Source organism: Leptonotus elevatus, chromosome 1 (assembly GCF_054856555.1).
Source record: "Leptonotus elevatus isolate MCC_2025b chromosome 1, RoL_Lele_1.0, whole genome shotgun sequence".
Lineage (NCBI taxonomy): Eukaryota > Metazoa > Chordata > Actinopteri > Syngnathiformes > Syngnathidae > Leptonotus > Leptonotus elevatus.
In genome coordinates, this window is record NC_141239.1 from 25,695,834 (window position 1) to 25,709,282 (window position 13,449).

At 36.8% G+C, this 13,449-nt stretch overlaps 2 protein-coding genes across 6 annotated transcripts in view; one reads left to right on the top strand and one right to left on the bottom strand.

The window, feature by feature from the left end:
* The window catches only part of galr2b (galanin receptor 2b), an 18,827-nt gene extending 13,147 nt beyond the window's left edge, over nucleotides 1-5,680 (top strand). For all 3 annotated transcript variants that reach the window (XM_086087261.1, XM_086087269.1, XM_086087252.1), the window contains one exon: nucleotides 1-5,680. This exon is cut by the window's left edge. The gene's annotated coding sequence lies outside the window, so the exon portion shown is untranslated.
* axin1 (axin 1) overlaps nucleotides 4,651-13,449 on the bottom strand; it is a 33,662-nt gene continuing 24,863 nt past the window's right edge. For 2 of the 3 annotated variants that reach the window (XM_086087229.1, XM_086087220.1), the window contains 4 exons: nucleotides 11,976-12,173; nucleotides 11,628-11,735; nucleotides 7,183-7,332; nucleotides 4,651-6,981 (listed from right to left, as the gene is read on the bottom strand). In XM_086087229.1, the coding sequence (XP_085943355.1) occupies nucleotides 6,855-6,981; nucleotides 7,183-7,332; nucleotides 11,628-11,735; nucleotides 11,976-12,173 (583 nt within the window). In that variant the 3' untranslated portion in view covers nucleotides 4,651-6,854. The remainder of the gene's footprint in view (nucleotides 6,982-7,182; nucleotides 7,333-11,627; nucleotides 11,736-11,975; nucleotides 12,174-13,449) is intronic. The other variant, XM_086087239.1, reaches the window with a different exon arrangement.

Genomic DNA, 13,449 nt, shown 5'->3' on the forward strand with positions numbered 1-13,449 from the left:
TTCTGACAAAATGTCTGTGTGTGTAAGGATATGTGAACTAGATGTGAATGTGTATTTATATTAAGATATTTTTGTATTATTTCCATCCATCCATTCATCCATCCGTCCGTTATCTGAACAGCTTATTTTTGTTATTCGTTATTTCTGTTATTTCTTGTTTAAAGAGAAATGTTTTATTTGACCTCACTTCATGTTTTATTTCACGCACCACAGCTTTTATTCTATACATTATGTTTTTATATTATTTAATTTTCATTCTGTTTTTGTACCTTTTATTTTTCTTCTTTCTTCATTTATTTAATTAGAAATATTTCGTATTTCCCTTTACTTTTTGTTTTATTAAGTTATATATATGTTATTTTTTCTATGATATTTTTATCCATCCATGAGCCGCTTGTTTTTTGTTATTCATTATTGATAGTTTTTTGTTTTTTAAGATAAATGTTTTATTTTACCTTCTTTGTGTTTTATTTCATGCACCACTGCTTTTATTCTGTTTTTTTTGGACCCTTATTTTTCTTCTATTTAATTAGAAATATTTATTATTTTATTTTTTACATATTTTTTTCCTTTTTCCCTTTCCCATTTTTCCTCTTTACTTTTTTCCCTTCTACTTTTACTTTATTATATCTTATTTCATAGACTGCGATTATTTATTTAAAACAAAAAATCATCCTTACTTATGACATCCCTTGTGAGCATAAGTAGCTGACCTTGTATATTCTTATATTTATTATTTACAAGTTATATTACATTATATTAACTATTTTAGATTAAAACCTCGATGTATTTTCGTCCTCCAAATGAAGCTAAAACTGCCTTGGTAAGTCAATGATTCAGCTTTTGCCTTAACCATCGTCTGCACTTTATACTTTCTGCATCAGCTCACGGCTAAGATTTTGTTTAAAAAAAATAATAATTGTGAAATGGCCTAACTTGTTTTGTCTTGAAAAATGTGCAGGCTTTTATAGCTACGTATTGAACAAAATATGAGTACAGCGCTTAATCTTTTGTAACTTTGACTACTAATTTATTATAAGTTTGGCGCAAATGCTGAATTGTGTTTTGCGTTATGCATGCAGGTTAAGAAAATATCAATCTACTTATCTTGATGTGACATCAATTTTATAATACTGTATGTACAAACTTTAATAATCAGGTTATACCATCATAATAATAATTATTATTATTATTACAAACAAAAAACTGCACACTTTATTCGGTCCTTTATGGGCATGTTTCTGTTTGGTGTTATTTATTATATATTTACCTGGATGTGCCCCTCAGTGCACTTGTTCACATTGTGTATATTTTTGAAAAGATGTGTATTTTCTGCATATTAGGGAAAAAAATGAAGTAATTGCCATTGAACAAAAATCTATATTTTTCTGTCCTGATTTTGTTGACGTTAGTATAATTATGTGTGCTTTGGCCTACCTCAACCATGTGTTTTTGTTCGTGCATTTGCAACCAATTTTCCTCTCAAAGGATGAATGTTCTGAACAAGAGAGATGTCGTCAATCTGTCTCCTTTCAATTTACATCAAGTGTGTCTGTTTTATGTATTTGCTGTGTTTTTTTTTTTAATATATACTGTCCTAGTTATATGGGGATATATCTTGGGAAATTGACTGTTTATTTAATGGATTGGACACGAATAGTTGGGTCTCTGGAATAGGGTTGCCAAGGGGTGGAACATTCGTGGTTAATTTCCCGAAAGTTTCTGCTAAACTTCCAAGGGAAATTGAGGTGGAAAATTTTGGAAATATTCCAAATCGTTAACTTGGAATTTAATACATACATTTTTAATGCTAAAATATAGCTATTGCTGCTAATTGTGAATACTCTAAATTGACGTTTTTACACCCCAAAAAATTATAATAGGAGTGAATGACTATTTCTAGATTACGATATCAAATTATAGTTACTGTAATTACTTACTTGCCAGTACAGAATTTTTTTTTTAGTACTCATATTTGTGTCAAAAAAGGTGAATTCCCTCATAAATAAAATCCAAAGAGTCCGGATTAAAGCTATCCTTTTAAATGCTGCCAAAAAATTTTGCCCCTGAAGAGTTTGTTTATGTCACTTTCTACAACTCTCAACGAATAATGACACAGTTGACAACTCTGACAAGACTCGGGTGGGAGTGGGCCATGTCGTCGCCCCCGGCAACTGCACGGCCATTTTCCTTAGAGGGTATTTAAGGATGGCTAAATGCGTCATTTGCAACTGCAGGGGCAGTCCATTAAAAAGGGATTGCTTTATAGCCGTGTTTCCACATGCACGTGTGCTTCTGTGTTACTTACATAACGTGTGTATGTCAGTACTTGCGAGATAGGAGTTACCCGATACTTTCCCAATGACACATTATCCTGAATCAAAAGATAGTATAGCACATTGTTTATGAATTTGTCGAACTACAACATTCAGGAACTGGGGTCCATTTCACAAAGCATGTTCAACAAACACCGAGACTAACCCTGAACAGCGAGTTGACATACCCTGAGATAGGAAACTCTGCGTTTTCGGTTCCAGGACCGCTGATTTGAGGTACTGTAGTTATATCAACGCAGAGTTGTTTCACCTGGCGTTGCCACTACACTAAAAAGTCCACGTCAGTGGAGCCCCGATTCGGCGAGTCACCATGGCAACGGGGAAGCGAAGTGCGCAGCGCATCTCACCTGGAAATCTAAACGATCATATGGCGAATTTGAACATGTCTATCGAAAAAAAGTGCAACATTGCAGCGGCTCCCCGTAGAGGAAGGCGGCGTGGGAAAACGTTGCTGCTCGGGTGTCTGGTCAATGCATACATTTAAATGTAATTATTTTGCAATCACAATATTACAGGGGAAACCTGTTGAATGGTAGCTCATTAATTCATTTAATTCGGATGCAATCCTGCGGGGGAGAAGCGCGCTCGACTTAAAATGAAATAAAATTAAATTTAAAAAATTAATTAAATTTAAAAAAAAATAACAATAAAGAAAAAAATTGAAATAAAAACATTATTCAAACGGTTATAAGAAAAAAACGAAGCGCAACACACGATATACGCTGTGATGTAAGCGCATGACTAAGGCTGGTAATGTTGCAAATGTAAGGACGGATTAAGTTGTGTATGTTGGTGATGGATTGTGATGTGGAATGGTATCGTTCAAAAAGATAACCGTCCGGAAATTCGAGCATATCTATGCGCGGTCTGATAACAATCTCACGACGAATATTTAATTCCCTGCGCAATAATGCGGCACCTTCATCAATAGGGTCATTGTCAAAAGGACATGCCATGTTTGTGACAAAATTGAACTTTTGGACTATAGGCGCATTTACGCAAAAACTCGCCGCAGCAGACTTTATGAATGAGGAAATGAGAGTTACCTCCCATTTTTTAAACGGAAAACGCAGTTTCCCACATTTCAGGGTTCAGAGCGAGAGAGACGAAATGGAGGAGCTTGTGAGAGTTGTTGGTCTGATGAATGGCAAATTATTTAAATAATAACGGCACCAACGATAAAGGTATGCAGTGTTTTCTTTCTTTGTAGTGAGTTTGCTTAGCACAGGAGTAGCTCAAGTTTATCCAACCACACGAATTTAAGCACCCATTTGTGACTGCAGCCATAGCTAACGGTAGCAAACAAGATGCTAATGTAGAGAGCCATAGCAGAGTTCTTCACCCAACTCAAGAACACCCGCATACGACCGCGTCGATGAACGATGAACTGCAGGCTGATAAACATAGAAGAATTAAAATCAGCAAGATGTATGACGGTGAAAAGAAAAACAAACTTGATATTTTCGTGGAGGATTCGCCAACCTGTGTTGCTTTAACCGAAGATGACCGGACCTCAATTGGCAACCACAGCAATTTGGGGGTGACCGTTCACTTTATTGATGGTGCGTGGAACCCTCAACTCATTTTGCGCCGATCGTCGTGAAAAGTGAAACAGGCATTTTGCTGATAAATGTGCCAAACATTTCCTTGATGTGGCGAATTAGGGAATAAAAAGCAACCACACATCATACATACAGATCCATACAGACAGCGTAACAAATGGAAAAAGAACAAACAACTTACAATAACGTATTCAAATAAAAATACCTCTAATTGAGGACTTTTCTCAGCAATTTTTTTTTTGTTAGATTACAAAATAGATTAATTATATCAATTAATTACAAGTCATAATTAATCTGTCATTTTTTTAACTGTCTTGACAGCATCAATAGTAACTCATGAGATTAGTAGTTACTCAAAATGGCGGCCATTATTGAGTAACCAGCATCACTGCTCCTTACACAAGCCTCACATTTAAACACAGAAGTACTACAAGGACAATGAGTCGCCACAGGCACATTCTGTATTTCTGTATTTGCAAGCTTTCCAGTTAATGCCATGTTTAGTGCCCATCTCCTAGCATCTTGGTGCCAAAACTATTTAGTCATAAGGAGTGATTTGCCACTATCTTGTGGCATCTATAGTCAAGTATAAACTTGGTTAACATTAATTTCAATTACGCATGGAATTTTGCCATTTGTGCCGGGGCTCCAGTTTTTGTGTTGAATCACATAAAAGCCAAATAAAAAAGCAAAACATACCAAAGCAGCAGTTCTAGCATTTGAATAATTATACTGCATAGTCCAGTGTTGGTTTATTGCATGTTTTTATTGTCCAGGTTCCTTTTTTCAAGTGTCTTCTCTCTCTCTCTCATGAGGTTATGAATGTGCTGACTGGGCTGCTGGTTGATGACACTTCATGTTTAACATATTTACATACAAACAACAACAAGAATATTTGTAAGAATGATAATACTAATAAAGGCACTCTGATGGTCACTTTATACATTTGAAGGACATTGTGGGGGCTTGAAAAAAAAAAGCTTATATCTCAAAAGACAAACAAAAAAAGACATCCATAAATTAAATAATTTCCTTAAAATATGACAAATATATTAGCTTTATACTGCATCTAAATCTTAAAGATTTCAGAACATAATAAGATCCACTTAATGTTTGTTCAACATCAACTGCAGCTTCCTTTCAGCACTGAATGCCGAGGAGGACATGACGTCTCATTGTGGCCTTCGACAACATTTTCTAAGTGTTCTTTAGAATTTGTGACGTTTGTGGACTTCTCCTGTGAGTTTGCGATGCTACACACTTCAATGAATTATTGTTATTATAAACGCTTCCATGGTATGATTACTAGAAAGGCATGTTTTTAAGTTATGTAATTATCTGACCTTCAACACATTTGTAAAAATCCTGTTGATGCTGTATGCTGCACTGTCTTGACATACGGAGAAAATTGTTGTTGCCATGGCAACCCCACAGCTCCTACTTTAGTGGTCTTATGTTACAAGTAGATCAGCCATGACACCTCTCAAGTTGTACTAATGCTAGCATTGTTGCTAGTGTGCTTGCACAAACATTAAATTCAAGTTATGTATTTCTGTATGTTTTTTTAGCTTGTACATTCACTAGCCTAGCATATTGTCACGTAAACAAAATGCTATTGATGTTTGCCACTGTCAGGTCAATGAGTCTCCACATCAATAGAGGGCACCGTAGGGCAAATAGTAAGCACTTCCATGAATAACAATAATAATAATAAAAATGCATACTTCAAGATACTATTTAAGCTGCACAGGTTTGTCATAATTCAAATCGCCATGTCAACACCGCAACACCCACTTAACTCATTCACTGCCAGCACAGTTCAAATGAAACTTTGACGTCTATAATCGTCAATGGCAGTGAATGAGTTAAGTGGTCTAATGTTGCTGGTGGACCAGCCAGGACACCTCATGTTGCACAAAATACTAAAACCTTTTCTACAAATTTTTGTACAGTTTTTTTTTTAGCATGTACATTCTTAGCTTAGCATCTTTGCCATATAACAAATGCTATGAAAATTTACCAAAGAAAATCAACGACCTGTAATAGTGGGCCAAAAGTTCTAACAATTGTTACTTAGCTCCTTTAATTTAAGAAGACTTTTAAAGGACACGATCCTTCCAGGCACCAATATGACAGGCACTGACTTTGCTGCTGGAATAAGCCTTCATTTGAAAATGTGATATGATATGTAATGGAACCTCAAAAAGTCAATTCTACGTAAATGGGTCAATTCTAGATTAACAGTACAATGTTTTTCTTTGTAATAATTATCATCATCATCATCATAACTTGAAAGCAGCTTGCATAGATGTTCCAATCTATAATTATATCATTTTGACAGTTCACTCAGTGTTAGTAGGAGGCCATTTTACGAATATGAGTAAAATGAATAGAATAAAATAGGACATTAACAATAATAATAACAATAACAATTTCATACTGTCAGGGTGGCTTATCAGTTTTGAGGAATACAATATCTCGATCGTGGACTTGCTACAAGAAGCCCCCCAAAACTTGCCATTATAACTGAGGCCCCCTAAGTGTTGCCTGACTAAAAAGTCGCAAAATAATAAATTACTCTTAAGTGGCATTTCAAAATAGCAAGTCATAAATATAATCCTTTAAAAAAAAAGAATCATGATCGTCTTCATCGGGGGCTTCGATAGGATATCAAATTTTAAATAGTTAAATAGTTATAAAATGTTATTTCTTACCACAAACTGTACACACCTGGTATCAATACATATCAAAAGAATCATCACAATAAGTGTGGTTACTTTAGAAAGGATGAGTGATTATACCACAGTAAAAAAAATCTGCAGTGCTTTTCCTTAAGTAAACTTTACAAAGCTACATCGTATGCCCCCATTTAGCACTTCCTGTTTTGCTTTTCACCCACTTCCTGTTCACCTTCTCTAGTCCCTCTCTCGTGTTTCCCTCCCTCCCGACACGCGCCTCAGTCAATCTTTTCCACTTTTCCAATAATCTTCTCCTCGAAAATAGGCAGCGTGGCGTCGTCCTCGCGCACCTCCTCGAACACCACCCCGCAGTCGAACTCGTCACTCACCTTCTTGAAATAATACCTGCGAACGAGAAGGAGGCTTTACATTGGAACTTGGAAGTAGGAGTTCTAAATATTTGACAGTATTCCGCAAATCTTAATAATTTAGGATTGTTGACTTTGTTTAGTTCATTCACTTTATGTAATTAATTAAACGGCAGACAATACGCAAGTCCGCAATTCAATAGGTGTCAATTACGTGATGTGGAAATCAATGTCTGACCTGTAGTTTCCTTTCTTGGTCAGCAGCTCTTTAAACTGGCCGAGCGTCACCAGCCGGCCCTTGACAGACGTCCTATACGGTATGGGCTCCCCGCAGAAGTAGTACGCCACAGTCATGCTGTCGCATGCTTGTTTTTTACATGCTTTATGCCTGCCGATACAAATGAGAACACATGGGATTTAGCCATAGCTGGGAAACAAGTGCAAGCTCGACAAAAAAAACAACACACAGTTGGGCGCATTATAGGTGTGTAACTGTATGGTGGGTGGGGTTGAGGAGGGGGTGGGGGGGGGGGAACAGTATTAAGTACAAGGTGAGGGATGATTGTGGCTGAGCGCCATCTCCTGTTGGCCATGTGAAGTGCAGCATTTTTCTTAATCTCAAGCCACGACAGGCTCCAAGCAAGCATGGCAAAGCAACAGATATATCACAACTTATAAGATAGATCAAAAGCCAAAAGAAAGACAGTCAATTGATGAAAAATGTCTTACGTAAAATAATTAAAATAAAAAAGCTGAAGACATGATGACGGCACACATCAATAATTATGAATACATGTACCATTGTTGTGTCATATTCATATAATTGGTAAATAAAGCATTATGCTTTTATGTGCATACAAGACAAGACAAGCTAGTTCAATCTTTAGTACTTTCATACAAACCCAAATCCCAAAAAGTTGGGACACTATAGAAATTGTGAATAAAAACTGAATGCAATTATGTGGAAGTGCAACATTTTAATATTTTATTGAGAATAGATCGTAGAGAACAGGTCAAAAGTTTAAACTGAGAAAACGTATCATTTTAAGGGAACATTTTTGTTGAATTTAAATTCCATGGTGTCAACAAATCTCCCCAAAAGTTGGTACAAGGCCTTTTTCACCACTGTGAGGCATCCCCTCTTTTTCTTACAACAGTCTGCAAATGTCTGGGGATTGAGGAGACACGTTTCTCAAGTTTACAAATAGGAATGCTGTCCCATTCTTGTCTAACACGCGTCTCTCGAACCGTTCAACTGTTTTGGGCTTTCTTTGTTGCACCTTCCCCTTTATGATGCGCCAAATGTGCTCTCGAAGTGAAAGAAGAGGACTGCAGGCTGGCCATTTCAATACCCGGATCCTTTTCCTACGCAGCCATGATGCTGCATGTGGTCTGGCATTATCGTGTTGAGAAATGCGAAAAAGATCTTCTCTGAAAGTGATGATGCCTTTCCAGATGTGGAAGCTGCCCATGCCACACGCATGAGTGAAAGCCTATACCATCACAGATGCAGGCGTATAAACTGACTTGGCTTGTCCTGGTCCTCTTTAGTCAGTATGATATAGCGCCCCGCAACAGCGGCTGGCACGGTGGATTGTGTTCACCCACAATGTTTTCTGGAAGTATTGCTGAGCCCTTTCTGTGATTTCCCTTACAGTAAGAATTCGTGTTTGCGGTGCAGTGCCGTTTAAGGGCCCGAAGATCACGGGCATCAAGTATGATTTTTCGGCCTTGACCCTTACACACAGAGATTGTTCCAGATTCTCTGAATCTTTGGATGATGTTATGCACTGTAGATTATGATTATTTCAACATTTTTGCAATTTTTGGCTGGTAAACACCTTTCTGATATTTCTCCACTATCATTCTGCGCAACATTGGAGGAATTGCTGATTCTCTACCCATCTTTGCTTCTAAGAGACACTGCCACTCCGTGAAGCTCTTTTTATACTCAAGTTGCCAATGGACCTCATTAGTGCTAACTGGTCTTCCAGATGTTTTTTTTTTTAATAAGTGCAATTGACTTTTCCAGCCTCCTATTGCTACCTGTCCCCACTTTTTTTTAGATTTGTTGGCACCATGAAATTTATGTTCAACATATCTTTCCCTTCAAATGATACATTTTCTCAGTTTAAACTTTTGATCTGTCATCTATGTTCCATTCTGAACAAAATATTGAAATTTGGCACTTCCACATAATTGCATTCAGTTTTTATTCACAATTTGTATAGTGTCCCAACTTTTTGGGAATTGGATTTGTATTTGGATTATGCATCAGTGGTGTGGTCAAACACGAGTGAAAGTAATTTAAATAAGTTACAGGTTGCTCAAAATAGAGCAGCAAGAATCGTGTTGGGTTGCCCATACTGAACAAATGTGATAACAATCATGATAACTTGGCTTGGTTAACAGTTAAATGCAGATTAAGGTTGTTGTTTTTTTTTAAATAACATTTATTAGAAATACTATTTTAACAAAAACACCAGAAATTATTTATGGCAAAGTTTCTTTTTTTTTTCTTCATATTATCATGGTTATGGCACACGTCAGGTTAGTTATATATATATATATATATATATATATATATATATATATATATATATATATATATATATATATATATATATATATATATATATATATATATATATATATATATATATATATGTGTGTTGGATTTGTAAATTCATTTATATTGGGGATAATTGTAAAATAATTGGAGCATATTTATTTATTTTGATTGTGTTTCAATTATGTATGTATTATTTAATGTTATTTGATTGCATTGACCTTTCATTTACTTTTATTTATTTTTGTTGTTTAGTGTATGTGTGTGAGCGTGGGTGTGTATAAGTTTATTTGAAATGATTGTAATGAATTTGAAAAGAGCCCAGGAAGATTAGCTCCTGAGATGTGTCAGAAACTAATGGGGCTCTTAATAAACAAAACAAAACAGAGAACTTCATTTTTGTTTTATTTATCTAGTGACAAATATTCCAGTTATTCCATTAAATTTTTTTCATGACTGTTTTTTGTTTTATTTTGTTTAATAAGTGAAGGAAATTCAACTATTGTGGGCACATTTATGAGATGACTAATGTCATTGTTAATGGTTAAATTCGAGCTGCCAAACGAAAAAAAATTTTTGTCTGATTAATCACGTCTTAGAATTTTTTATTAATCATGATTAATCACTCAATTAAAAAGGCTTTTTAATCAACGTTTTTTTGCCCGCCAAATTTGATGAGCACCTGTTATGTGTTAATTCTCTCTCCATTTAATGTTATGAGGACATCTTCCACATGTTTTAATCCACTGCACAGTGCGCACACATCCTCCTCTTTTTCTAATCAGTTAATTACTTGCATAATTGAAAATGAAAAAAAAAATTACCCCAATATTTTGACGAGGGCAAATATAAATGTCATACGCAAACATTTATTAAATGCTTTACTTAAATGCATGTAGTTATGTTTATTGCTCAAACACAACCTGTGCTACCTTTACTGAAATCATCCGCTGTCAAGTGTGATTAACCCATTAAGGCCTAAAGCGCCTGGCAAAACATGCCTTTAAAACCTATGGATGACTTTAGCTTCACCCCCAAAAACCAGAAGTTTCTCTGGAAATTCAACAATATTGTCAATGCCTACTAAATAATTGATATCTGTGCTCCTGAAGCAGATAGAAACATAATTTCAAAAACATTTCAGAGCTTAAACCTGTGGCGTTAACATAAAGTAAGTTTATTATGACAAAGCTTCAATATATGTGTCACATCTGCGGGTATATTTACCTTCAACACTGGAGCGCAGTTGTAAAAACTTTGGCGGATCGAGTGTTAATTATTCGTCGACCATTCCGTGACAAAGTCGGCGAAATTTTCAACAACCTCATTGTCTTACAAATATATTTCTTAATAATATGCCACTGACGACTGGTTACACTGGTTTGAAGTCCTCCCGCGCCGTCATCAATCACCGTCAATTATTTCATAACTCCCGCTAAGAGACCGAGAATTCATCAAAACAAAACAGCGCTCACGGCTCTAGTGGTAGAAATATGGTCATGTGATCCCGGCCAAAATGGGTTAATATGCGTTAATACATGAATAATGCAATAATTTTTTTGTGATTAATCAAGAGCCTACGCTTTCACTTTGACAGCACTAGTTAAAAGAGTATCGTTTTATTTAATAGTTTTCATTATTTAGTTATTTTAAATAATAATAATAATAATAATAATGATGACGATCATGAGTGAAGCAAATTAATAGTTTGTGTTGTGTTAAAAATGAAATGTGAGAAAATAGAAATTAAGTACATTTTCAGTGATGCAAAAATGTGATAGAAAAAAATATATAATTTGTATTATTTTGTCATTTAGTTTTAGAAATGACAGACACATTATTAATATTATTATTATTATTAGTAATAGTAATGGTAATAGTACTAATAATAATAATAGATAAATAAATAAATTAAGTAATAATAATAATAATAATAATAATAATAATGCGGGAAATCAAAGTGGTCTTTAACAATAACAAGGGGGAAAAAACTACATCGACAATGCTATTTCTCATGCTCCAAATTTTGTGTGAGTGATAAAGGAGCAGTGATGAGCACTGGGGGTGGGAGCGGGGAGGGGGAGGTGAATGACAGTAAACTGGGGCGGACGTACTCGGGCTCGGAGAGCTCACAGTCCGACACGGCGGGTACCACGCTGAGCGGCGGGAAGAGTGCAGGCCTTAGTGCAGTGCGACCCCGCTGGATCACCTCCATCACATACCTAAAGGAGTCAACAACCGCCATCTTTGTTAGACACGCACTCGACCGTCATCGGTGCTTTACTCGAAGGGATTCTGTCGAGGTCGTAAACAGTGAACCCCTGTTTATGTTAATCATGGGAGAAACTTTCCAGACCGACGCGATTCCAGATACGTTCTCCCAAAAAGTAGGACCGCAGTAGGTGAACCTGAATAAATCGGGGTAACACTGTAAAACGTTTAAAACGTAGGCGTCCACTCACCGCTGCTTTGGCTGCACTGTTCCGGACTTGATCATCTTCTCCTCCGCCAGGCGCCGGCAGACTTCCTCCAGCTGGATGAGGGGGCTCGGGGCCGGGTTAGGGGGCATGGTGGGATCCTGGATGAAAGGATGCGACGGCTGCACGTTGTCCCAAGAGCAGCTGGGATGGCCCGGAATCTTCTTGGAGCCAGTGGTGCTCCTAAAATACAAGAGGAAGACCTCTTTTTAGCCCATGAATGCATCTTTTGGCAGATAGAACTCAAAATTATTTCAATAGATTAATAAGCATTTTGTGTCATTACTGTAAATGGGCAGAAACACTGAAATTGGGATTTGCAACTTTGGATTTGACACTGAGACGTAATTAAAAATTTGGAGACAAATGTGTCGAAAATGCACCTACAATAATTTCTGGACTATAAGCCGCGCTGGCTACATTTGGGGAATACTTTTTGTTACACATATAAGCCGCACCCGACTGTAAGCCGCAGGTGTTCTAAAGTTACTACACCGGGTTCCCGCTACTTTCTTTTCCATAATGAGGACGCAAAGTGTCTCGCTCTCGTTCTGTCTCTCCTACTGTTTTTGGGCTCACTTGCTTTGTTTTGCTCTGCCTGACGCTCTTGCGCTTCCTTTATAGTGCGCCTCCTTGTGATCTGATGGATAAACCGCACCTTTGTATTAGCCGCAGGGTGGAATGCAAGTGAAAAAAAGTAGCGGCTTATAGTCCAGAAATTACTGTAACTAAACATAGAAACGCAACATACTGATTTGGCCTTTTTTGATATCCAAAATCAAATCTTAAATAGATATTTGGACAATACGGACCAATCGTGAATCTTGTTGATGACATCATCGTTTCTGCCTCAGTGTAAAAATGACTTAAAGCACATTTGATTGCTGAATTAGAGGGGCTGCCAGTTGATGTAAATCTATGTGGAACACCAATCCTCCCAGCTACTAAGTTTACTTGCTCCGCTCTAGCAATGTGCTGCGGCTGGCTAGCTGGTGCGGCTAAACACTCCTTCCATGAATGTGGAGCCTTTTTTTGAAAGTCGCTAATTCTTCCCTCCATAATGGTGAATAAGCTACACATCCGACCACAAATTGGGGATGAGCAGTAACCCGAGGTGGGTAGTAACCAGTTACAATTACTTCATTACATTTACTTGAGTAACTTTTTGAAGAAAAAAAAATACTTCTAAGAGTAGTTTAACCACACAATACTTTTTACTTTTACTTGAGTAGATGTGTGAAGAAGAAACACTACTCTTACTCCGCTACATTAGGCTCACTAGAGTCGTTGCCGCCCCATTCATGTATTAGATTTACCGTATTTTCACGTCAGCGCTCCGCTTGACTGACTGTGTGGGAGCATTTCCGCAGACACGTTGCTTATATATATACAGGGAATGTGGCCCTGGTTGAAGACTGGCAGGCATGAGAACCCGAAAGAGTCTTCTGAAAGAGGACGT